This window comes from Oncorhynchus gorbuscha, linkage group LG03 (genome assembly GCF_021184085.1).
Source record: "Oncorhynchus gorbuscha isolate QuinsamMale2020 ecotype Even-year linkage group LG03, OgorEven_v1.0, whole genome shotgun sequence".
Lineage (NCBI taxonomy): Eukaryota > Metazoa > Chordata > Actinopteri > Salmoniformes > Salmonidae > Oncorhynchus > Oncorhynchus gorbuscha.
In genome coordinates this window covers 8,487,848-8,514,073 of record NC_060175.1, presented here as the reverse complement: position 1 = coordinate 8,514,073, position 26,226 = coordinate 8,487,848, and the positions used below count along the sequence as shown (strand labels likewise).

The 26,226-nt window shown below is 45.9% G+C and overlaps 1 protein-coding gene across 1 annotated transcript in view; it reads right to left on the bottom strand.

Annotated features, from left to right (window-relative positions):
- Positions 1-26,226, bottom strand: part of LOC124032454 (dedicator of cytokinesis protein 3-like) — an 84,641-nt gene that overhangs the window by 43,410 nt on the left and 15,005 nt on the right. The window contains exons 10-18 of the mRNA XM_046344858.1: positions 23,602-23,683; positions 17,925-18,095; positions 13,909-14,101; positions 13,237-13,364; positions 12,808-12,954; positions 10,810-10,908; positions 9,500-9,594; positions 4,985-5,060; positions 1,615-1,715 (exon numbers count right to left, since the gene is read on the bottom strand). Of these exons, the coding sequence (XP_046200814.1) occupies positions 1,615-1,715; positions 4,985-5,060; positions 9,500-9,594; positions 10,810-10,908; positions 12,808-12,954; positions 13,237-13,364; positions 13,909-14,101; positions 17,925-18,095; positions 23,602-23,683 (1,092 nt within the window). The remainder of the gene's footprint in view (positions 1-1,614; positions 1,716-4,984; positions 5,061-9,499; positions 9,595-10,809; positions 10,909-12,807; positions 12,955-13,236; positions 13,365-13,908; positions 14,102-17,924; positions 18,096-23,601; positions 23,684-26,226) is intronic.

Sequence of the window (26,226 nt, the reverse complement as noted above, 5' to 3'; positions counted from 1 at the left end):
ACAAGTCGTTTTATCTAGCTAGTGTTATGAAAGCTTTGAACACAGACAGGCATTGGGCTGAGTAGCCTACAGACTGGTGCAGGCAAGGCCAGTGTTGATACAAACTCTACACACAGCACAGCTCAACAGTGTTGAAAGACCGATAGCTGGTGTTCTGTGTTGCATCCAAAATGGCACCCTATTCCTTGTTTAGTGCACTACGACCAAATGGGCCTTGGTCAAAAGTAGCGCACTATAAAGGCAATAGGGTGCCATTTGGGAGGTAACTCTGGTGTCTCTATGGGAAACAGCTCTATATAGATGTAGGATCTTAATTTGATCAGGTCATTTTAAACTTGTAGTGTATTTGAGGTTAAAAAAGGCTTCTGTAGTTTGTAATTTCCTTATGAAAAATTAGGCAAACCCTCCAAAAAAAGAGAGAGAGAGGTGTTAAAACACTGTATATATATAATATGACATTTGTAATGTCTTTATTGTTTTGAAACTTCTGTATGTGTGATGTTTACTGTTAATTTTTATTGTTTATTTCACTTTATATATTCACTTTATATATTATCTACCTCACTTGCTTTGGGCAATGTTAACACATGTTTCCCATGCCAATAAAGCCCTTGAATTTAATTTAATTGAGAGAGAGAGAGAGAGAGAGAGAGAGAGAGAGAGAGAGAGAGAGAGAGAGAGAGAGAGAGAGAGAGAGAGAGAGTGTGTGTGTGAACTGGCACGGACAGAGAGATAACACATCCTGGGGTATTAAGGAAAGACCTTTTGATGGCTTCTGAAAGTAGGTCACTAAGTCTTGTCTGATACACCTGCTATCACTCTCACACTCTCAACATCACTGTCAAATTAAACATCTTTCAGAGAAAATGAGTCTTGCTCGTCATGGATAACAGATTCATTTAAATGGTGTTCATCTGAACGAAGGGGTTCAACTGATGTGATGATCATTGTCTCACTATATTATATTAATAAAATCCAGAACTTTGGGCAACCTGAACCCTGGGCTACCTGAACCCTGGGCTACCTGAACCCTGGGCTACCTGAACCCTGGGCTACCTGAACCCTGGGCTTCCTGAACCCTGTGCTACCTGAACCCTGTGCTTCCTGAACCCTGGGCTACCTGTACCCTGGGCTACCTGAACCCTGGGCTTCCTGAACCCTGGGCTTCCTGAACCCTGGGCTTCCTTAACCCTGGGCTACCTGAACCTTGGGCTACCTGAACCCTGGGCTACCTGAACCCTGGGCTACCTGAACCTTGGGCTACCTGAACCCTGGGCTACCTGAACCCTGGGCTACCTGAACCCTGGGCTACCTGAACCTTGGGCTACCTGAACCTTTGGCTACCTGTACCCTGGGCTACCTGAACCCTGGGCTTCCTGAACCCTGGGCTACCTGAACCTTGGGCTACCTGAACCTTGGGCTACCTGAACCTTGGGCTACCTGAGAGCCACAAAGTGGTCCTTCAAGCCAGATCTTGAGTCAGTGACTTAAAGTTCATCCTCCTTTACAAACACTGTAGGTAGCTCCTTTTCAGCAAACATTGTAGGTGCTGTGTACAGACAAAAATAGTAAATGATGTTAGTGAGTGAGCAGCAACTCTGTGAGTCGTCTTACTTGTCCAACACATTCTTCCTCTTGGCTGGTGTGGTGTTCTCTAATTGTAGGCTGGGCTGGTTGATGTAGAGAACAGCCAGACTGAAGTATGAGTTCCACACCTAGACAGACACACAGACCATATATATGCTAGCATTAAAAGTTCAAGTTAAATAAGATCCAAAACATGTACAATGTTCATCAATTTGAAGGTCAAATTTTAAAAAAAGTATTACATTCACACAACATTTTAATAATCTTTTCACTTACAAAGTTTATGTTTTTATGAGGTATGTCATTTCTACTGTACCATCCATTACCGAATCAAATTCAGTTCTGTAATCTACAAACTACGACATTCTATCATTTATTTACCAGCTGGTCCAATCCACTTAACATCCCTTTAAATAAAAATGGAAATCATGTTTAGTAGATGTCCTGAGTCAAGCAAGACATTCCTTCATTACTATTTCCACACTAGGGAGTAGATCTTTTCTCAATCTGCAACAACCGTTATTCATTAATCATGTAATTTACCCTTTACAAGGGAGGAAAGAGGGAGAGGGGAAGAGAGGAGAGAAGAGATGAGGAGGAGAGTAGAGGGGGAGGAGAGGAGAGAAGGATGAGGATGACAGGAGAGGGTGGGTGAGAGGAGAGATGAGGAGGAGAGTAGAGGGGGAGGAGAGGAGAGAAGGATGAGGAGAGGAGAGGAGTAGGGGAGGAGAGAAGAGGGGGAGGAGAGAAGGATGAGGATAGGACAGGAGAGGGGAGGAGAGGTGAGAGGAGAGATGAGGAGGAGAGTAGAGGGGGAGGAGAGGAGAGAAGGATGAGGAGAGAGAGGAGAAGGGGAGGAGAGAAGAGGGGGAGGAGAGAAGGATGAGGAGGACAGGAGAGGGGGAGGAGAGAAGAGGGGGAGAGGAGAGATGAGGAGGAGAGTATAAGGGGAGGAGAGGAGAGAAGGATGAGGAGGGGAGGAGAGCTGGGCGATTAACCAAACTGTCGGTTATATTTCAGGATTTTTTAAACAACTGCTACTATAGTGATTCTGTCAGACAGCAGCTCTATAGAGATGAGATGACTTAGTGATTCTGTCAGACAGCAGCTCTATAGAGATGAGATGACTTAGTGATTCTGTCAGACAGCAGCTCTATAGAGATGAGATGACTTAGTGATTTTGTCAGACAGCAGCTCTATAGAGATGAGATGACTTAGTGATTCTGTTAGACAGCAGCTCTATAGAGATGAGATGATGACTTAGTGATTCTGTCAGACAGCAGACAGCAGCTCTATAGAGATGAGATGATGACTTAGTGATTCTGTTAGACAGCAGCTCTATAGAGATGAGATGACTTTGTGATTCTGTCAGACAGCAGCTCTATAGAGATGAGATGACTTAGTGATTCTGTCAGACAGCAGCTCTATAGAGATGAGATGACTTAGTGATTCTGTCAGACAGCAGCTCTATAGAGATGAGATGATGACTTAGTGATTCTGTCAGACAGCAGCTCTATAGAGATGAGATGATGACTTAGTGATTCTGTTAGACAGCAGCTCTATAGAGATGAGATGACTTAGTGATTCTGTCAGACAGCAGCTCTATAGAGATGAGATGATGACTTAGTGATTCTGTCAGACAGCAGCTCTATAGAGATGAGATGACTTAGTGATTCTGTCAGACAGCAGCTCTATAGAGATGAGATGACTTAGTGATTCTGTTAGACAGCAGCTCTATAGAGATGAGATAACTTAGTGATTCTGTTAGACAGCAGCTCTATAGAGATGAGATGACTTAGTGATTCTGTCAGACAGCAGCTCTATAGAGATGAGATGACTTAGTGATTATGTTAGACAGCAGCTCTATAGAGATGAGATGATGACTTAGTGATTCTGTCAGACAGCAGACAGCAGCTCTATAGAGATGAGATGATGACTTAGTGATTCTGTTAGACAGCAGCTCTATAGAGATGAGATGACTTAGTGATTCTGTCAGACAGCAGCTCTATAGTGATGAGATGACTTAGTGATTCTGTCAGACAGCAGCTCTATAGGGATGAGATGATGACTTAGTGATTCTGTCAGACAGCAGCTCTATAGAGATGAGATGACTTAGTGATTCTGTTAGACAGCAGCTCTATAGAGATGAGATGACTTAGTGATTCTGTCAGACAGCAGCTCTATAGAGATGAGATGACTTAGTGATTATGTTAGACAGCAGACAGCAGCTCTATAGAGATGAGATGATGACTTAGTGATTCTGTCAGACAGCAGCTCTATAGAGATGAGATGACTTAGTGATTCTGTCAGATAGCAGCTCTATAGAGATGAGATGACTTAGTGATTCTGTCAGACAGCAGCTCTATAGAGATAAGATGACTTAGTGATTCTGTCAGATAGCAGCTCTATAGAGATGAGATGACTTAGTGATTCTGTTAGACAGCAGCTCTATAGAGATGAGATGACTTAGTGATTCTGTCAGACAGCAGCTCTATAGAGATGAGATGACTTAGTTATTCTGTCAGACAGCAGCTCTATAGAGATGAGATGATGACTTAGTGATTCTGTCAGACAGCAGCTCTATAGAGATGAGATGATGACTTAGTGATTCTGTCAGACAGCAGCTCTATAGAGATGAGATGATGACTTAGTGATTCTGTCAGACAGCAGCTCTATAGAGATGAGATGATGACTTAGTGATTCTGTTAGACAGCAGCTCTATAGAGATGAGATGATGACTTAGTGATTCTGTCAGACAGCAGCTCTATAGAGATGAGATGATGACTTAGAAATACAATTATGAAGTTATCAAATAAAACAAATGTAATATCAACAACAACTGAAATATTTTGTTAAAGTAATGTGAATAAATGATGGCTAATAAGTGATGAGCAGTAATGGACAGTCACTACCATCATGGGACTTGTATTGTTTTAGTCTGTGTAGTTACAGCATTCAACCCACATAATGTCTACAAATATAATTGAAAACCGTGATTATAAAAAAAAAAAATGTCGATCCGAAACAGAGCCGACCTCTAAAAGCACCTGCTGGGTACTGAGCTACTACTGAGCTGCAGGGTGCAGTAAAGACACAGCTGTTGGAGGCAAGCTGTGTGTGTCAGTGTGTGTGGTGTGTATGTCTGTGTGTGCATGTGTGTGTGTGCGTGTTTGCATGCTTGCTTGTATGGTGTGTGCGTTCCAGCATACCTAGGTTTTTATGTGTGCTGTGTGTGTGTGTGTGTGTGTGTGTGTGTGTGTGTGTGTGTGTGTGTGTGTGTGTGTGTGTGTGTGTGTGTGTGTGTGTGTGTGTGTGTGTGTGTGTGTGTGTGTGTGTGTGTGTGTGTGTGTGTGTGTGTGTGTGTGTGTGTGCGTGTGACTCTGTCAAAATCACAAACCTTGAAATCAAAGTCAGCTTCGGTGAAGTTTTTGTTCAGAGCCGGGGACAGACACTGGGCTGTCGTCACTATGATGCTAGAGGGGGGAATAAAACAAAACTAAAGTCATAGCCTGGGTACCAGTCTAAAGTCATAGCCTGGGTACCAGTCTAAAGTCATAGCCTGGGTACCAGTCTAAAGTCATAGTCTGGGTACCAGTCTAAAGTCATAGTCTGGGTACCAGTCTAAAGTCATAGCCTGGGTACCAGTCTAAAGGCATTACGATATATAAAGTCATAGCCTGGGTACCAGTCTAAAGTCATAGCATGGGTACCAGTCTAGAGTCATAGCCTGGGTACCAGTCTAGAGCCATAGCCTGGGTACCAGTCTAAAGTCATAGCCTGGGTACCAGTCTAAAGTCATAGCCTGGGTACCAGTCTAAAGTCATTAGGATATATAAAGTCATAGCCTGGGTACCAGTCTAAAGTCATAGCATGGGTACCGGTCTAGAGTCATAGCCTGGGTACCAGTCTAGAGTCAAAGCCTGGGTACCAGTCTAGAGCCATAGCCTGGGTACCAGTCTAAAGTCATAGCCTGGGTACCAGTCTAAAGTCATAGCCTGGGTACCAGTCTAAAGTCATTACGATATATAAAGTCATAGCCTGGGTACCAGTCTAAAGTCATAGCATGGGTACCAGTCTAGAGTCATAGCCTGGGTACCAGTCTAGAGCCATAGCCTGGGTACCAGACTAAAGTCATAGCCTGGGTACCAGTCTAAAGTCATAGCCTGGGTACCAGTCTAAAGTCATTAGGATATATAAAGTCATAGCCTGGGTACCAGTCTAAAGTCATAGCATGGGTACCAGTCTAGAGTCATAGCCTGGGTACCAGTCTAGAGCCATAGCCTGGGTACCAGTCTAAAGTCATAGCCTGGGTACCAGTCTAAAGTCATTAGGATATATAAAGTCATAGGCTGGGTACCAGTCTAAAGTCATAGCCTGGGTACCAGTCTAAAGTCATAGCCTGGGTACCAGTCTAAAGTCATAGCCTGTGTACCAGTGTAAAGTCATAGCCTGGGTACCAGTCTAAAGTCATATCCTGGGTACCAGTCTAAAGTCATAGCCTGGGTACCAGTCTAAAGTCATAGCCTGGGTACCCTGGGTACCAGTCTAAAGTCATAGCCTGGGTACCAGTCTAAAGTCATAGTCTGGGTACCAGTCTAAAGGCATAGCCTGGGTACCAGTCTAAAGTCATAGGATGGGTACCAGTCTAAAGTCATAGCCTGGGTACCAGTCTAAAGTCATAGCCTGGGTACCAGTCTAAAGTCATAGTCTGGGTACCAGTCTAAAGGCATAGCCTGGGTACCAGTCTAAAGTCATAGTCTGGGTACCAGTCTAAAGTCATAGTCTGGGTACCAGTCTAAAGTCATAGCCTGGGTACCAGTCTAAAGTCATAGCCTGGGTACCAGTCTAAAGTCATAGCCTGGTACCAGTCTAAAGTCATAGCCTGGGTACCAGTCTAAAGTCATAGTCTGGGTACCAGTCTAAAGTCATAGTCTGGGTACCAGTCTAAAGTCATAGCCTGGGTACCAGTCTAAAGTCATAGCCTGGGTACCAGTCTAAAGTCATAGCCTGGGTACCAGTCTAAAGTCATAGCCTGGGTACCAGTCTAAAGTCATAGTCTGGGTACCAGTCTAAAGTCATAGTCTGGGTACCAGTCTAAAGTCATAGTCTGGGTACCAGTCTAAAGTCATAGTCTGGGTACCAGTCTAAAGTCATATCCTGGGTACCAGTCTAAAGTCATAGCCTGGGTACCAGTCTAAAGTCATAGCCTGGGTACCAGTCTAAAGTCATAGTCTGGGTACCAGTCTAAAGTCATAGCCTGGGTACCAGTCTAAAGTCATAGCCTGGGTACCAGTCTAAAGTCATAGCCTGGGTACCAGTCTAAAGTCATAGCCTGGGTACCAGTCTAAAGTCATAGCCTGGGTACCAGTCTAAAGTCATAGCCTGGGTACCAGTCTAAAGTCATAGCCTGGGTACCAGTCTAAAGTCATAGTCTGGGTACCAGTCTAAAGTCATAGCCCTGGTACCAGTCTAAAGTCATAGTCTGGGTACCAGTCTAAAGTCATAGCCTGGGTACCAGTCTAAAGTCATAGTCTGGGTACCAGTCTAAAGTCATAGCCTGGGTACCAGTCTAAAGTCATAGCCTGGGTACCAGTCTAAAGTCATAGCCTGGGTACCAGTGTAAAGTCATAGCCTGGGTACCAGTCTAAAGTCATAGCCTGGGTACCAGTCTAAAGTCATAGCCTGTTTACCAGTGTAAAGTCATAGCCTGGGTACCAGTCTAAAGTCATATCCTGGGTACCAGTCTAAAGTCATAGCCTGGGTACCAGTCTAAAGTCATAGCCTGGGTACCAGTCTAAAGTCATAGCCTGGGTACCAGTCTAAAGTTAGCATCCAGGATTAAAGAACATGTTTTATTCCATCCTGTCTGAGAAAAAAACATAAAAGGGGGAGGTGTGTCTATTAAAAGGGAGAAGGATGGAGGTGTGTCTATTAAAAGGGAGAAGGATGGAGGTGTGTCATTAAAAGGGGGATGGATGGAGGTGTGTCTATTAAAAGGGAGAAGGATGGAGGTGTGTCATTAAAAGGGGGAAGGATGGAGGTGTGTCAATAAAAGGGGGAAGGATGGAGGTGTGTCTATTAAAAGGGAGAAGGATGGAGGTGTGTCAATAAAAGGGAGAAGGATGGAGGTGTGTCAATAAAAGGGGGATGGATGGAGGTGTGTCTATAAAAAGGGAGAAGGATGGAGGTGTGTCAATAAAAGGGGGATGGATGGAGGTGTGTCTATTAAAAGGGAGAAGGATGGAGGTGTGTCAATAAAAGGGGGATGGATGGAGGTGTGTCTATTAAAAGGGAGAAGGATGGAGGTGTGTCAATAAAATGGGGATGGATGGAGGTGTGTCAATAAAAGGGAGAAGGATGGAGGTGTGTCAATAAAAGGGGGATGGATGGAGGTGTGTCTATAAAAGGGGAAGGATGGAGGTGTGTCAATAAAAGGGGATGGATGGAGGTGTGTCTATTAAAAGGGAGAAGGATGGAGGTGTGTCAATAAAAGGGGATGGATGGAGGTGTGTCTATTAAAAGGGAGAAGGATGGAGGTGTGTCAATAAAAGGGGGATGGATGGAGGTGTGTCTATAAAAGGGGATGGATGGAGGTGTGTCAATAAAAGGGGATGGATGGAGGTGTGTCTATAAAAGGGAGAAGGATGGAGGTGTGTCAATAAAAGGGGGATGGATGGAGGTGTGTCTATAAAAGGGGGATGGATGGAGGTGTGTCAATTAAAAGGGGATGGATGGAGGTGTGTCTATAAAAGGGGGATGGATGGAGGTGTGTCTATAAAAGGGGATGGATGGAGGTGTGTCTATAAAAGGGGATGATGGAGTTGTGTCTATAAAAGGGGATGGAGGTGTGTCTATAAAAGGGGATGATGGAGGTGTTTCTATAAAAGGGGATGGATGGAGGTGTGTCTATAAAAGGGGATGGAGGTGTGTCTATAAAAGGGGATGATGGAGGTGTGTCTATAAAAGGGGATGATGGAGGTGTGTCTATAAAAGGGGATGGATGGAGGTGTGTCTATAAAAGGGGATGGAGGTGTGTCAATGTGTGTGTCTATAAAACATATGGATGGAGGTGTCACGTCAGTAAAAGGGGATGGATGGAGTTGTGATCTATAAAACTCCTGAGGGATGGATGGAGAAAGTGTCTATAAAAGGGGATGGATGGAGGTGTGTCTATAAAAGGGGATGATGGAGGTGTGTCTATAAAAGGGGATGGAGGTGTGTCTATAAAAGGGGATGATGGAGGTGTTTCTATAAAAGGGTACGATGGAGGTGTGTGTATAAAAGGGGATGGAGGTGTGTCTATAAAAGGGGATGATGGAGGTGTGTCTATAAAAGGGGATGAGAGAGGAGGTGTGTCTATAAAAGAGATGGATGGAGGTGTGTCTATAAAGGGGATGGATGGAGGTGTGTCTATAAAAGGGATGGATGGAGGTGTGTCTATAAAGGGGATGGAGGTGTGTCTATAAAAGGGATGATGGAGGTGTGTCTATAAAGGGGATGGATGGAGGTGTGTCTATAAAAGGGATGATGGAGACAGAGTGTCTATAAAAGGATGAGAGGTGTGTCTATAAAAGAGGGGATGATGGAGGTGTTTCTATAAAGAGAGAGATGGAGAGTGTGTATAAAGGGGATGAGAGAGTGTGTCTATAAAAGGGGATGATGGAGGTGTGTCTATAAAAGGGGATGATGGAGGTGTGTCTATAAAAGGGGATGGATGGAGGTGTGTCTATAAAAGGGGATGGATGGAGGTGTGTCTATAAAAGGGGATGGATGGAGGTGTGTCTATAAAAGGGGATGGAGAGTGACATAAAGAGATGATGGACAGTGTCAGAGACAGGGATGGATGGAGGTGTGTCTATAAAAGGGATGGAGGTGTGTCAATGTGTGTGTGTGTGTGTTCAGGACAACATACTTGCTGGTCAGCAGCCTCATCACGTTCCAGTCCCGGGGAAAGACACTGAGCTTCATCAGGTTACGAAACACACAAAAGATCTTCAACAGGAACTCCTGAGAGGGAAAGAGAGAAAGAAAGAGAAAGAGAGAGAGAGAGAGACAGAGAAAAAGAGAGACAGAGACAGAGAGAGAACAGTATGATAATCTGTCTATAATAATTTGCAATATTATTTTAGTTGTATGTGGGCCATATTATGTCAGTAATATGTGTGTCAGGTTTATCAATGACTCTCACGTCTGGTGTGTGTTATGAAAGCTGGCGCCGTATCATTTGCATAACAAAAGCAACCTGTCATCGCCTGGATACCAGTCTGCCTAAGGCTTATGACACAGAGTACGATGAGTGGATTCTGGAGATCAGCTCAGCTCTCCAGAATGTACTCCACTGTCTCCCACCTACTCATCTATTATTTATTGTTTCATTGTTTAGATATATTTTTAAAATAAATTCCCTGCAACACTTTTGGTCAATTGTGCGGCGCCTCACGGTTCACGGCTGGCTGTGACACAGCCTGGAATCGAACCCAGGTCTGTAGTGATGGGCCATGGGCAGCTGCGCCACTCGGGAGGACTGATAATGTTGAGGTAGCGGGTACGCCTGAACACGCCAACCTGTTGAGTTGATACAATGTTGCACTTCACTAGCAATAGCTCAAGTCCAGACAGATGGAAAGGGAGGAAGACAGGCGTAGCAGAGAGATGAATGCGATTTGAAAGAACCGGAATTTTCATTAGGATATTTTCTACTGTTTTTATTTTGTCGGATTTTGGCCTTTAATGTATTTTACTAAATTGACAATAGAAGTTAGAGGCCTACTTGATTTGGTTTGATTTGGTTCCTGCTGCATTGGCCTAGGAGATCTATTCTAATTTCTTTAGCCGCCAATGGATCAGTGTATCCGTCTGGAAAAGGCTGGTGCTCTTCTCAACTTGTAGATTTTTGTCATTTTTTTATTGAACTTTTTTATGATTAAAACCACTTGACAATCATTGTATTGTAAGCGCGTACACACAGGAAGTCCCATGGAAAACAAAACAGGCCCGCCTATAGAAATCAAATCCCATATCCAGCTGATTGTGGCTCCTGACCTTTAGGCTCGCCAAAACAAAGGGGTTGAATACTTGACTCAAGAAATGTTAGCTTTTCATTTGGTTTGATTTGTAAAAATGTCTGAAAACATAATTTCACTTTGACATGAGGGTGTATTGTGTGTAGGCCAGTGACATTTTAATGCTGTAACACAGAATCTATAAACGTGTGTCTGTCACCTTCAGCTCCTCTTTGCTCTGGAAGTTGTCCAGCAGATGTTGGAAATGGATTTCAGACATCTGACGCAGCAGGGATAGGAGGCAGGACACATACTCTCCCTGCCAATGAGAGCACAGGCACACGCATGTCAGCCAATCACAGTGCCCCGTGAGCCACCCGATGACCAATCAAAACACAGGTGGGAAGAAGGGGGGGGGGTAAGGATAATGAAGATGAGAGACATGATTGAATAGGGGTTTGATTCCAAGCAGACAGTAAGTTAGTTTGAATTAGTTTATTTTAGTTAATGCATTCAACTGTGGTTCCTGGGTTCCGAACATTGTTAAGTTTATCAAAATGTTTCAAAACTGGCCATTGATATCAAACAAATACATTTAAGATTAAACATTTTGGGCCTTGCTGAAAGCATATCTTTATTTGACTACAGTGTATTATTGTGAAAACATATGACTATATTCTTCCAAAAATAATTAAACTCAGATTGAAAATATATGAAAATCTCCAACTGATAGGGGAGACAACAGGATGAAGGAGAGAGGGAGAGAAACATGCAGGGACAGGTGTGTTGGAGGTGTGGGTTGAGAGGAGGAGAGAGATGGAGAGAGAGAGAGAGAGAGAGAGAGAGAGAGAGAGAGAGAGAGAGAGAGAGAGAGAGAGAGAGAGAGAGAGAGAGACAGAGAGAGACAGAGAGAGAGACAGAGACAGAGGGACAGAGAGAGACAGAGAGAGAGAGAGAGAGAGAGAGACAGAGAGAGAGAGAGAGAGAGAGAGAGAGAGATGGAGAGAGAGAGAGAGAGAGAGAGAGAGACATGCAGGGACAGGAGTGTTGGAGGTGTGGGTTGAGAGGAGGAGAGAGATGAGAGAGAGAGAGAGAGAGAGAGAGAGAGAGAGAGAGAGAGAGAGAGACATGCAGGGACAGGAGTGTTGGAGGGGTGGAGTGACAGATGGAGAGAGAGAGAGAGAGAGAGAGAGAGAGACAGAGAGAGGGAGAGGAGAGAGAGAGGGACAGGAGTGTTGGAGAGAGAGCAGGGACAGGAGTGTTGGAGGGGAGGAGAGAGAGAGAGAGAGAGAGAGAGAGAGAGAGAGAGAGAGAGAGAGAGAGAGAGAGAGAGAGAGAGAGAGAGAGAGAGAGAGAGAGAGAGAGAGAGAGAGAGAGAGAGAGAGAGAGAGAGAGAGAGAGAGAGAGAGAGAGAGAGAGAGAGAGAGAGAGAGAGACATGAGGGACAGTGGTGTTGGAGGGTGGAGTGACAGATGGAGAGAGAGGGACAGAGTGTTGGAGAGAGAGAGAGACATGCAGGGACAGTGGTGTTGGAGGAGTGGAGAGACAGATGGCGAGAGAGAGAGACATGCAGGGACAGGAGTGTTGGAGGGGTGGAGTGACAGATGGAGAGAGAGAGAGAGAGAGAGAGAGAGAGAGAGAGAGAGAGAGAGAGAGAGAGAGAGAGAGAGATGAGAGAGAGAGAGAGAGAGAGAGAGAGAGAGAGATGCAGGGACAGGAGTGTTGGAGGGGTGGAGTGACAGATGGAGAGAGAGAGAGAGAGAGAGAGGGGAGAGAGGGAGAGAGAGAGAGAGGGAGAGAGAGAGAGAGAGAGAGAGAGAGAGAGAGAGAGAGAGAGAGAGAGAGAGAGAGAGAGAGAGAGAGACATGCAGGGACAGGAGTGTTGGAGGGGTGGAGTAACAGATGGAGAGAGAGAGAGACATGCAGGGACAGGAGTGTTGGAGGGGTGGAGTGACAGATGGAGAGAGAGAGAGAGACATGCAGGGACAGGAGTGTTGGAGGGGTGGAGTGACAGATGGAGAGAGAGAGAGAGACATGCAGGGACAGGAGTGTTGGAGGGGTGGAGTGACAGATGGAGAGAGTGATGAGGATGAAAACCAGGGACTTAGGTTCCTCCAACGTCTGCCAAGACGGAGTACTGCCTGTCCCTTGAGCTAAGGATGGGAGATGACAAGGAAAGGATGACATAGATAGTAGAAGCAGATTGTTAGTTACTAACAGTGATCTCAGCCGTGCACTGTGGGCAGCGCTGTCCTCTTACCGCCTCCTGGGACTGAGACTTGCTCATGATGGCCAGCAGGGTCTGGAGTAGCACATCCAGGAGAGACTCGACCATCATCTCTATGTCCTCCTGCACCGGGGTGTCCTAGGGGGAGATATGAATACATAGAAAATACATGAATATATCGGTATGGCAGGCTGTGTAAACCTACCTGCTCTGTTTGTATGGTACGGACTAGAGTTTACCAGCTGGTCTTGATGATGGAGAAGATAGAGCCTGGTCTTGATGATGGATAGTTTACCAGAGATGATGGAGAAGATAGAGCCTGGAATAGTTTACTGGTGATGATGGAGAAGATAGAGCCTAGAATAGTTTTCCAGAGAGCTGGTCTTGATGATGGAGAAGATAGAGCCTAGAATAGTTTACCAGAGAGCTGGTCTTGATGATGGAGAAGATACTGCTGAGGATGCCAGAACAGATGAGCAGCTCTTTCTGCTGTCTCAGGTGGAGGTGGATGTGATGCAGGACCACAGGAAGCAGGATCCTACGAGACTCTGAGATACAAAGAGGGAGAGAGGGGGGGGAGAGAGAGAGAGAAGCAGACGAGAGAGAGAGAGAGAGAAGCAGAGGAGAGAGAACAGACAGAGAGATACAGAGAGAGAGAGGAAGAGAGAGAGAGAGAGAGAGAGAGAGGAAGAGAGACAGAGAGAGAGAGAGAGAGAGAGAGAGAGAGAGAGAGAGAGAGAGAGAGAGAGAGAGAGAGAGAGAGAGAGAGAGAGAGAGAGAGATAGGGAACCAGAGACAGAGAGAGTGAGAGACAGAGTGAGAGTGAGAGAGAGAGAGAGAGGGGGAAGCAGAGAGGGAGAGAGAACGTTTTAGAGCATTTACCTACAACTGACCTATACAACAGTTAATGATAATATGAGCATGTCATCCATTCACCTCCATGTGGATCTCATATCTACTTACATATTGTAATATTAGTGCTATTGGAAATATCGTAAACTCCGAAACCCCAAACACAAAAGACTGCTGTAAAGCGTCAAAGTGGTCATAACTCAGAGCTTCCGTTCATAATGTCATCTAAGGGGTAAATACCTGGGAAGGAGAAGAGGCGGCTGTCGACGGTGCGAGCGATGGACTGCAGTTTGACCACGTCCATGGACTGTCCGATGTGTACGGTGCTAGGCATGCTGCCAAGCGTGCCCCGTACGAACTCTGCCACTTCCTGGACTGTAAACATCTGAAGCAGTTCATCAAAGATGGCCGGGAACGAGTTCAGGAGCGCCGCCTGGGGGGTTAGGGAGAAACCGAGGGAGGGTGAGAGAGAGATGAGAGATAGGGAGGGAGCCAGAGTGACCAGTTCCATTCCCCACACTGGACCAACGGCTCGGGAGTGTGGTGTGGGTGATTTGGGGTGGTGTGAAACAGACTGTCAGACCTGTGAAGGAACTACAGATGTCGGATCTTAATATGACCCATTTAGTTGCTGGAGGAAAATAATCCTGCACCAGGAGGATTTGAATAGATATGTAAATACTTAGAATTGCCATCAAGGTGCAGCTGAAATTTATAAAATGGTGTCCCCGAGGAGGGTACACGCGCGTCTTCCACGTTTCTGCTCGACTTTGCTTTTTTTAAAATGGTAATTTCTTTGTTAAATAATACTTTGTTTAGTCAGAATGTTCGTGCAATAATTTCCTACGACCTACGACCACTTCTGCATCGTGAATCAGAAGCTACACACTTATCTCTTAGCCTCCCAGATCAGGAATACTACATCCACTCCTCTGTTCCCAGCACAGCGAACTTACCTGTTGCTGAAAGGACGGGCTACACGGCCTCCTCTTCCTAGTACCCTGATGGCTAATGTCCAATCGCTGTTCATTGACTACAGTTCAGTGTTTAAAACTATTGTTCCCTCCAAGCTCATCATCAAGCTCAGAGCCCCAGGGTCTGGACACCAAGCTCAGAGCCCTGGGTCTGGACACCAAGCTCAGAGCCCTGGGTCTGGACACCAAGCTCAGAGCCCCAATGTCTGGACACCAAGTTCAGAGCCCCAGGGTCTGGACACCAAGCTCAGAGCCCTGGGTCTGGACACCAAGCTCAGAGCCCTGGGTCTGGACACCAAGCTCAGAGCCCCAATGTCTGGACACCAAGCTCAGAGCCCCAGGGTCTGGACACCAAGCTCAGAGCCCTGGGTCTGGACACCAAGCTCAGAGCCCCAGGGTCTGGACACCAAGCTCAGAGCCCTGGGTCTGGACACCAAAGTCAGAGCCCTGGGTCTGGACACCAAGCTCAGAGCCCTGGGTCTGGACACCAAAGTCAGAGCCCTGGGTTTGGACACCAAGCTCAGAGCCCTGGGTCTGGACACCAAAGTCAGAGCCCTGGTCTGGAGGAACCAGCACTGTCTCAGAACCAGCTGGGTCTGGACAACTAGTACTGTCTGGAGAAATAGCCCTGGGTCTAGACACCAAAGTCAGAGCCCTGGGTCTGGACACCAAAGTCAGAGAGATGACAACTAGTCCTGGAGGAACCAGCACTGTCTGGAGGAACCAGCACTGTCTGGAGGAACTAGTACTGTCTGGAGGAAATAGTACTGTCTGGAGGAACCAGCACTGTCTGGAGGAACCAGTACTGTCTGGAGGAACTAGTACTGTCTGGAGGAACTAGTACTGTCTGGAGGAACTAGTACTGTTAATATCTATCTGGTGTTATTAAGCTGTATAAAACTACAGTTGTTGATGTGTATGGCTGCACTTCAGATACAATTTTGTACATTTGAATGTTACAGTAATTGGACATTAGCTGCCCTATAGCGTACTTTTTGATAGAAAGCCTTATAGCGTTATTTTAAATAGTGAGCCCTATAGCATTATTTTAGATAGCGAGCCCTATAGCGTTACTTTAGATAGCAAGCCCTATAGCGTTACTTTAGATAGCAAGCCCTATAGCGTTACTTTAGATAGCAAGCCCTATAACATTATTTTAGATAGCAAGCCCTGATCCCAATGACTCAACTGCCCACACATCGAGAGAAAGAGATCTGCTATTTTTTTTGCCTCTCACGAGGCTCAACAGGAAGTTTCTCCACAACATAAGAGTAATCAAGTCAAGATCCGACATATGCACCATGTATCCAAGAAGGTTTGAAATTGAGGGATCCTATCAGAAATGATTAGAGATTTCCCCATTCATAGATGCTATTATTGATACTTTAGCTACTGGGTACCATGGATCACGTATGGCCTTACAGTCCAAATGAGACAGTCCTGGGGAAAGTAGTGTGGATGTTTCTACAAGCACGACAGGCATCACACAGAGTCATTACACAGAGTCATCACACAGAGTCATCACACAGAGTCATCACACAGAGTCATCACACAGAGTCATCACACAGAGTCATATTACACAGAGTCATTACACAGAGTCATCACACAGAGTCATTACACAGAGTCATCACACAGAGTCATTACACAGTCATCACACAGAGTCATCACACAGAGTCATTACACAGAGTCATTACACAGAGTCATTACACAGAGTCATCACACAGAGTCATCACACAGAGTCATTACACAGAGTCATTACATAACACATGTTGAGGTGATTGACGTGATAGAGTTGTAGGTAGGTGAATGGTTGGAGATCAGACGTGATGATGAAACAGTAGGAGACTGGTAAGGTTAATAACAAACCAATCACACAAAGGAAGCAAACCAGGAAGCAAACCAAAAACATGTGTAAGGCTTCATTTCAGCTGTGGATTGGTTGGTGACATGGTTGAGGGTCGGTCGAGACGTAGGTTGACTATTTCTTGTAGTTTGCAGAAGGGGTGGTGATTTGGGGAGGAGGTAGGCAGATTAGTAGGGAGGTTGAGTTTTCTTGCTGTTAGAAAAATGGGTTGATTGGTCATTTAGGAGGAGATAAGTGGGTTGGTTGAGTAGTAATTTGTAAAAACGGGGTTGGTTGGTGGGTTGGTGATTTAAGAAGTGGTAGGTGGATTTCCTGTTTGAAAAGAGGGGTTGGTTGGTGATTTGAGAAGTGGTAGGTAGATTTCCTGTTTGAAAAGAGGGGTTGGTTGGTGATTTGAGAAGTGGTAGGTGGATTTCCTGTTGTTTGTAAAAGGGGTCGTTTGGCGGAATGGGAAGTGCTTCATGGCAGAGTGAACTGGCGGAATTGATCAGAGGACACAGTTGTCAGAGGACGGCCAATACTGGAAGGGCTGAAGCTACTTACTGAGAGAGGAGAGGGGCGAGGAGCATTGGAGCTCCAGGCCTGAGTGCAGCTGTTGGGGCCGGGGGGCTGTCCCTGTCCAGAGTCAGGCTGGGAGACCTGAGGGGTCTGACCAGGACAGTCAGGGGACAGGGAAGGTCCCAGAGGAGGGGGACATAAGGAGGTAACATGTACATAAGGAAGTTGCAAAAGTGGGCAAAGGGGGTCAAATGAAGACAATATAGTGGCACAGGTTAATTAATTTAAGGAATTTACATTAAACTAAGCAAAAAGATAACATTACAAACTATAGATTGTAAAGTAACTGAAATAGCAAAGAGACACTAACTACTGTAGTTAGATTTGAAAAACAACATTTGGCAGCTTCAGAGCTGAAAAGAGAGTTAAGCGATATAACTGATGTAATGATGGGATAGATGAGGATTATGCCAACAATACAACATCCTCACACAGTAGCTAGTCTCTTCACTCCCTGGTGGGAATAATTAATCAATGGTGAATTGGTTGAAGTCTGGAAGTAGGTGACTAAAAAGTCAGTCATTCTCTACACAGCCTTCAAAAGAGATTAAAGACAGAGTTACACACATACAGTATCTGAGATATCTTGATGTCAGGAAAGAAGATCAGTAATGAAAACTGCACCACGGTGAGAGTCTAATCAACATTGACCCACTGCTAGGCTGGGCTACTGCTAGGCTAGGCTATTGATATGCTACTGCTATGCTAGGCTACTACTATGCTAGGCTAATGCTATGCTAGGCTATTGCTAGGCTACTGCTATGCTAGGCTACTGCTAGGCTAGGCTACTGCTAGGCTACTATTAGGCTAGCCTACTTTATGTTTGTGTGTGTGTGTGTGTGCGTATGTAGATCTCTAACCTGTGTGAAGATGAGTGTCTCAGAGCTGCGGCTGTCCAGACTGAGGACAAAGCGGATGGACTGGAAGAGCTCTTGGATGCTGGCTCTGAACTGTTCTTCCTCCATACCACAGGTAGCACGGGAGTACAGGATCCGAGACTGGATAATGAACTTCAACAGGTACTCCAGAGCCTGGGGTATGAAGGGGAGGGCGGTGAGGAGACGAGGGCATAGAGATGTTAGTCTCACATTGCTATACTTTTCAAGTCTTGTTCACTTGTGAAAACTGGAAATCGAGGTTCTGTAAACAACGTGTAAAGGCATTACCTTCTTAAATGTAGGCCTAGAAAACAATTCATTTGATTAAGATAAGTACTAAAAACCTGGTGGGGTTTCAGTCTACCATGAGTTTTTTTTATCATACATTAAGAGGAGGGGAAACAACGACATAGAAGCCTTTGAAAGGTGTGATATTTTTAAAATAAATAAAAAATCGTATTTATTTTCAGTCAACTGTGATAGTTTTTCCAGACATAAATGATTGAGGAGGACCATCCCAGAGACAGATAAACAGACAGACCCATGGGACATGGATGTAACCAGACATGGTTTTTAAGGACAGAATGGTGGTGCAGACTGTCATCCTTTTTTTTTAAAATAATTTGGATTAATGCAGATACAATATATGATTTACAAGGAGCACTTTTACATTGCATCGTGGCATATTTGATATGATTAAACTTTATTCATAGTTTATTCAACTAGTTTACTGAGTAGCCTCCGAAACACATTCAATTTAAATTTTACTGTTCAGGTATTGTGTATGTAATGACTGTTTTCTGACCAGCATATTTCTGACCAGGGAAAAAAGAATGTTGAACCTTGTACTTTATTTAACAAGGGCCCAGAGTTTTTGTCTTCCCTGGTCAGGTCACAGACATGGTCAAGGAAATGTTCAAACCCCCCCCCCTCCCCAATCACCCCGTGTCTATGGTCTAAAGGACAGGGACAACTTCAGCCCCCCCCCTCCCCATGTCTATGGTCTAAAGGACAGGGACAACTTCAGCCCCCCCCTCCCCGTGTCTATGGTCTAAAGGACAGGGAGCGAGTGGTCGCATCTGCACTTCGCTCCCGCGGGTAGTATAACTTTTTCATTATATTTCATTATAGCACAACGGTTTGATTTGTCTAATCTTAGCAATTTCTTCTCAGCTAGCTACATAGCCGTCTTTGTATCAAAGATAATTGCGTAATTATCGTATTTCGCCGTCCTAACGTAGTCTTCACTAGCCAGCTAGCTAACGTCCACTGATTAGCTGCACTGGAGAAACTATTACACTCAACTGAACGACTTGATTAGTGTAGTGTTAGCTAGCTACATAGCTGTCTTTGCTGTCTTCGTATCATCGTATCCAAGATAATTGTGTTGTTTAGGTTTAGAGTGTGTAGTCTTAGAGTGATTATCTTAATTTACCGAGGTTAGCTAGCCAGCTATTTGTCGTCCTTAACGTAGGGTGACTCTGCTAGCTAGCCAACGCTAGCCAACGTCTTCTGTATAGAACTCAACAACCCGGTCGCATTCACAGGTAGTATCACATTTTCACTTCATTTCATTACAGTACATCGGTTTGATTTGTTTGATCGTAGCTAGCTACATAGCTAGCTACATAGCCGTCTTTGTATCAAAGATAATTGTGTAGTCTAGAGCGATTTTCTAGGTTCGCTAGCCAGCTATTGTCGTTCTTTTAACGCAACGTAACGTAAACAACACTGCTAGCTAGCCAGCTAGCCCCCGAATAGCAACACTGCAGAAACTATTACACTCAACGGAACGACTTGATTAGTGTAGTGTCAACAACGCACCCACTGCCAGCTGGCCTACTTCAGCAGTACTGTATCATTTTAATCATTTTAGTCAATAAGATTCTTGCTACGTAGCTTAACTTTCTGAACATTCGAGACGTGTAGTCCACTTGTCATTCCAATCTCCTTTGCATTAGCGTAGCCTCTTCTGTAGCCTGTCAACTATGTGTCTGTTTATCCCTGTTCTCTCCTCTCTGCACAGACCATACAAACGCTCCATACCGCGTGGCCGCGGCCACCCTACTCTGGTGGTCCCAGCGCGCACGACCCACGTGGAGTTCCAGGTCTCCGGTAGCCTCTGGAACTGCCAATCTGCGGTCAACAAGGCAGAGTTCATCTCAGCCTATGCCTCCCTCCAGTCCCTCGACTTCTTGGCACTGACGGAAACATGGATCACCACAGACAACACTGCTACTCCTACTGCTCTCTCTTCGTCCGCCCACGTGTTCTCGCACACCCCGAGAGCGTCTGGTCAGCGGGGTGGTGGCACCGGGATCCTCATCTCTCCCAAGTGGTCATTCTCTCTTTCTCCCCTTACCCATCTGTCTATCGCCTCCTTTGAATTCCATGCTGTCACAGTTACTAGCCCTTTCAAGCTTAACATCCTTATCATTTATCGCCCTCCAGGTTCCCTCGGAGAGTTCATCAATGAGCTTGATGCCTTGATAAGCTCCTTTCCTGAGGACGGCTCACCTCTCACAGTTCTGGGCGACTTTAACCTCCCCACGTCTACCTTTGACTCTTTCCTCTCTGCCTCCTTCTTTCCACTCCTCTCCTCTTTTGACCTCACCCTCTCACCTTCCCCCCTACTCACAAGGCAGGCAATACGCTCGACCTCATCTTTACTAGATGCTGTTCTTCCACTAACCTCATTGCAACTCCCCTCCAAGTCTCCGACCACTGCCTTGTATCCTTTTCCCTCTCGCTCTCATCCAACACCTCCCACACTGCCCCTACTCGGATGGTATCGCGCCGTCCCAACCTTCGCTCTCTCTCCCCCACTACTCTCTCCTCTTCCATCCTATCATCTCTTCCCTCCGCTCAAACCTTCTCCCACCTATCTCCTGATTCTGCCTCCTCAACCCTCCTCTCCTCCCTCTCTGCATCCCTTGACTCTCTATGTCCCCTATCCTCCAGGCCGGCTCGGTCCTCCCCTCCCGCTCCGTGGCTCGATGACTCATTGCGAGCTCACAGAACAGGGCTCCGGGCAGCCGAGCGGAAATGGAGGAAAACTCGCCTCCCTGCGGACCTGGCATCCTTTCACTCCCTCCTCTCTACATTTTCCTCCTCTGTCTCTGCTGCTAAAGCCACTTTCTACCACGCTAAATTCCAAGCATCTGCCTCTAACCCTAGGAAGCTCTTTGCCACCTTCTCCTCCCTCCTGAATCCTCCTCCCCCTCCCCCTCCTCCCTCTCTGCAGATGACTTCGTCAACCATTTTGAAAAGAAGGTCGACGACATCCGATCCTCGTTTGCTAAGTCAAACGACACCGCTGGTTCTGCTCACACTGCCCTACCCTGTGCTCTGACCTCTTTCTCCCCTCTCTCTCCAGATGAAATCTCGCGTCTTGTGACGGCCGGCCGCCCAACAACCTGCCCGCTTGACCCTATCCCCTCCTCTCTTCTCCAGACCATTTCCGGAGACCTTCTCCCTTACCTCACCTCGCTCATCAACTCATCCCTGACCGCTGGCTACGTCCCTTCCGTCTTCAAGAGAGCGAGAGTTGCACCCCTTCTGAAAAAACCTACACTCGATCCCTCCGATGTCAACAATTACAGACCAGTATCCCTTCTTTCTTTTCTCTCCAAAACTCTTGAACGTGCCGTCCTTGGCCAGCTCTCCCGCTATCTCTCTCTGAATGACCTTCTTGATCCAAATCAGTCAGGTTTCAAGACTAGTCAATCAACTGAGACTGCTCTCCTCTGTATCACGGAGGCGCTCCGCACTGCTAAAGCTAACTCTCTCTCCTCTGCTCTCATCCTTCTAGATCTATCGGCTGCCTTCGATACTGTGAACCATCAGATCCTCCTCTCCACCCTCTCCGAGTTGGGCATCTCCGGCGCGGCCCACGCTTGGATTGCGTCCTACCTGACAGGTCGCTCCTACCAGGTGGCGTGGCGAGAATCTGTCTCCTCACCACGCGCTCTCACCACTGGTGTCCCCCAGGGCTCTGTTCTTGGCCCTCTCCTATTCTCGCTATACACCAAGTCACTTGGCTCTGTCATAACCTCACATGGTCTCTCTTATCATTGCTATGCAGACGACACACAATTAATCTTCTCCTTTCCCCCTTCTGATGACCAGGTGGCGAATCGCATCTCTGCATGTCTGGCAGACATATCAGTGTGGATGACGGATCACCACCTCAAGCTGAACCTCGGCAAGACGGAGCTGCTCTTCCTCCCGGGGAAGGACTGCCCGTTCCATGATCTCGCCATCACGGTTGACAACTCCATTGTGTCCTCCTCCCAGAGCGCCAAGAACCTTGGCGTGATCCTGGACAACACCCTGTCGTTCTCAACCAACATCAAGGCGGTGGCCCGTTCCTGTAGGTTCATGCTCTACAACATCCGCAGAGTACGACCCTGCCTCACACAGGAAGCGGCGCAGGTCCTAATCCAGGCACTTGTCATCTCCCGTCTGGATTACTGCAACTCGCTGTTGGCTGGGCTCCCTGCCTGTGCCATTAAACCCCTTCAACTCATCCAGAACGCCGCAGCCCGTCTGGTGTTCAACCTTCCCAAGTTCTCTCACGTCACCCCGCTCCTCCGTTCTCTCCACTGGCTTCCAGTTGAAGCTCGCATCCGCTACAAGACCATGGTGCTTGCCTACGGAGCTGTGAGGGGAACGGCACCTCAGTACCTCCAGGCTCTGATCAGGCCCTACACCCAAACAAGGGCACTGCGTTCATCCACCTCTGGCCTGCTCGCCTCCCTACCACTGAGGAAGTACAGTTCCCGCTCAGCCCAGTCAAAACTGTTCGCTGCTCTGGCCCCCTAATGGTGGAACAAACTCCCTCACGACGCCAGGACAGCGGAGTCAATCACCACCTTCCGGAGACACCTGAAACCCCACCTCTTTAAGGAATACCTAGGATAGGATAAGTAATCCCTCTCACCCCCCCCCCCTTAAGTTTTAGATGCACTATTGTAAAGTGACTGTTCCACTGGATGTCATAAGGTGAATGCACCAATTTGTAAGTTGCTCTGGATAAGAGCGTCTGCTAAATGACTTAAATGTAATGTAAATGACAACTTCAGCCCCCCTCCCCATCACCCCGTGTCTATGGTCTAAAGGACAGGGACAACTTCAGCCCCCCCCCATCACCCCGTGTCTATGGTCTAAAGGACAGGGACAACTTCAGCACCCCCACCCCCTCCCCATCACCCCGTGTCTATGGTCTAAAGGACAGGGACAACTTCAGCCCCCCTCCCCATGTCTAAGGTCTAAAGGACAGGGACAACTTCAGCACCCCCCTCCCCATGTCTATGGTCTAAAGGACAGGGACAACTTCAGCCCCCTCCCCGCCCATGTCTATGGTCTAAAGGACAGGGACAACTTCAGCCCCCCTCCCCATCACCCCGTGTCTATGGTCTAAAGGACAGGGACAACTTCAGCACCCCCCGCCCATGTCTATGGTCTAAAGGACAGGGACAACTTCAGCACCCCCCCCCGCCCATGTCTATGGTCTAAAGGACAGGGACAACTTCAGCACCCTCCCCATCACCCCGTGTCTATGGTCTAAAGGACAGGGACAACTTCACCCCCCTCCCCATCACCCCGTGTCTATGGTCTAAAGGACAGGGACAACTTCCAGTGGAGCATGTTCTCCTACCCTCATGGCCTCCTGGATGTGGTCCTGCTTCACCACTTCTGCAGAACGGTCCATGTACCACTTCAGACAGCGGATCAACTCTCTGGATGGGACACACAACACAGGAAAGACACTTCATCACAACATGCACTACCAGTCAAAAGTTTGGACACACCTGCTCATTCCAGGTTTTTTTTTTTATATTTTTTTTACTATTTCCTACATTCTGGAAAAATAGTGAAGATGTCAAAACTATTGAATAACACTTTATTTAACAAGGCAAGTCAGTTAAGAACAAATTCTTATTTTCAATGATGGCCTAGGAACTGTGGGTTAACTGCCTGTTCAGGGGCAGAACCTTGTCAGCTCGGGGATTTGAACTTGCAACCTTTCCGTTACTAGTCCAATGCTCTAACCACTAGGCTACCCTGCCACCCCAAATCATGTAGTAACTAAAAAAAGTGTTAAACAAATAAAATATATATTTGAGATTTGAGATTCTTCAAAGTAGCCACTCTTTTCCTTGATGACAGCTTTGCACACTCTTGGCATTCTCTCAACCAGCTTCATGAGGTAGTCACCTGGAATGCATTTCAATTAACAGGTGTCTCTTTCAACCAACATAGGTCAGATAATGGTAGGATCTTCTTTTAGTACTGATGGGGGTTTCATGTAAATACTATATGTATGATGCACTTTAAGAGAAACTTAAGAAAAGTAACATTCAGGATCTGGATAACATGTGTGAAATTAGGTATATTTTACAGGTTATTTAAATGTTGACTGGCTTTCATCAAGCTGCCCACTCAAACTGTAACTAGTGCCTGCAGCCTGGTTCAGGTTATCAGTCAACAGGTTATCAGTCAACATACCAGGGTAATTTTAAACAGCACAGGAATGAAATCATTAACATGTATTGATCACATTTTTTTACTTAGCTTGAAAGCAGTATCCAGATCCATCGGATGTAGTGATCACAATATAGTAGCCATATCTAGGAAAACCAACGTTCCAAAGGCCCTAATATAGTCTATAAGAGGTCATGCAAGATGTTTTGCTGATCTGTGGTGTGTAATCAGGAGCAAACAGACGCTGCACTTGACACATTTACGAAATTGCTTATTCCAATTACGAATAAGCACGCACCCATTTAGAAAGTGAATATAAAAACTGCCAAATCCCTGTGGATTGATGAGGAATTGAAAAATGTTATGGTATAAGCAGGATGAGGCAAAAGGAATGGGAAATAAGTCTGGCTGCACAACTGATTGGCAAACATACTGTGAATTGAGAAAGCACTTGACTAAACTGAATGAAAAGAAGAAGACACTACACTATGAAACAAAGATACATGTCAAAGATAATGAAAAGAAGAAGACACTACACTATGAAACAAAGATACATGTCAATGATAACGAAAAGCTTTGCAGCACCTTAAATGACACTTTGAGGAAAAACTTGCATTGAACCTGATGGCTCATTCATCACAAAACCAACTGATATTGCCAACTACTTTAGTGATTTTTTTCATTGGCAAGATGAGTAAACTTATTCATGACATGTCTGCAACAAACGCTGACAATACACATCCAAGTATATCTGACCAAATGATGAAAGACAATACTGCGACTTAACAAAGAGCTGCAGTTAGTTTCAGAGTGGGTGGCAATGATTAAGTTTGAAATATTTAGAACAGACAATAAAAACTTTGTATTTGGGACAAATCATTAAACCTTAACTAAACATTGAATAAAATCATGTGGACATTCGAGGTGACTGTCATGGTCAAAACATATTGATACAACAGTAGCTAATACAGTGCTGCTCTACCTTCTATCAACAAGGCAGGTCCTACAGGCCCTAGTTTTGTCACACCTGGACTACTGTTCAGTCATTTGGTCAGGAGCCACAAAAAAGGGACTTAGGAAAATAGCAGTTGGCCCAGAACAGAGTTGCACGGCTGGCCCTTAAATGTACACAGAGAGCTAATATTAATAATATGCATGTCAATCTCTCATGGCTCAAAGTGGAGGGGAGATTGACTACATCACTACTTGTATTTATGAGAGGTATTGTTGAATGTACTGAGCTGTCTGTTTAAACTACTAGCAAACAGCTCAGACACCCATGCATACCCCACAAGACATGCCACCAGAGGTCTCTTCAAAGTCCCCGTACAGTACTACATAGAGCCATGACTACATGGAACTCTATTCCACAGTATTACATAGAGCCATGACTACATGGAACTCTATTCCACAGTACTACATAGAGCCATGACTACATGGAACTCTATTCCACAGTACTACATAGAGCCATGACTACATGGAACTCTATTCCACAGTATTACATAGAGCCATGACTACATGGAACTCTATTCCACAGTATTACATAGAGCCATGACTACATGGAACTCTATTCCACAGTACTACATAGAGCCATGACTACATGGAACTCTATTCCACGGTACTACATAGAGCCATGACTACATGGAACTCTATTCCACAGTACTACATAGAGCCATGACTACATGGAACTCTATTCCACAGTACTACATAGAGCCATGACTACATGGAACTCTATTCCACAGTGCTACATAGAGCCATGACTACATGGAACTCTATTCCACAGTACTACATAGAGCCA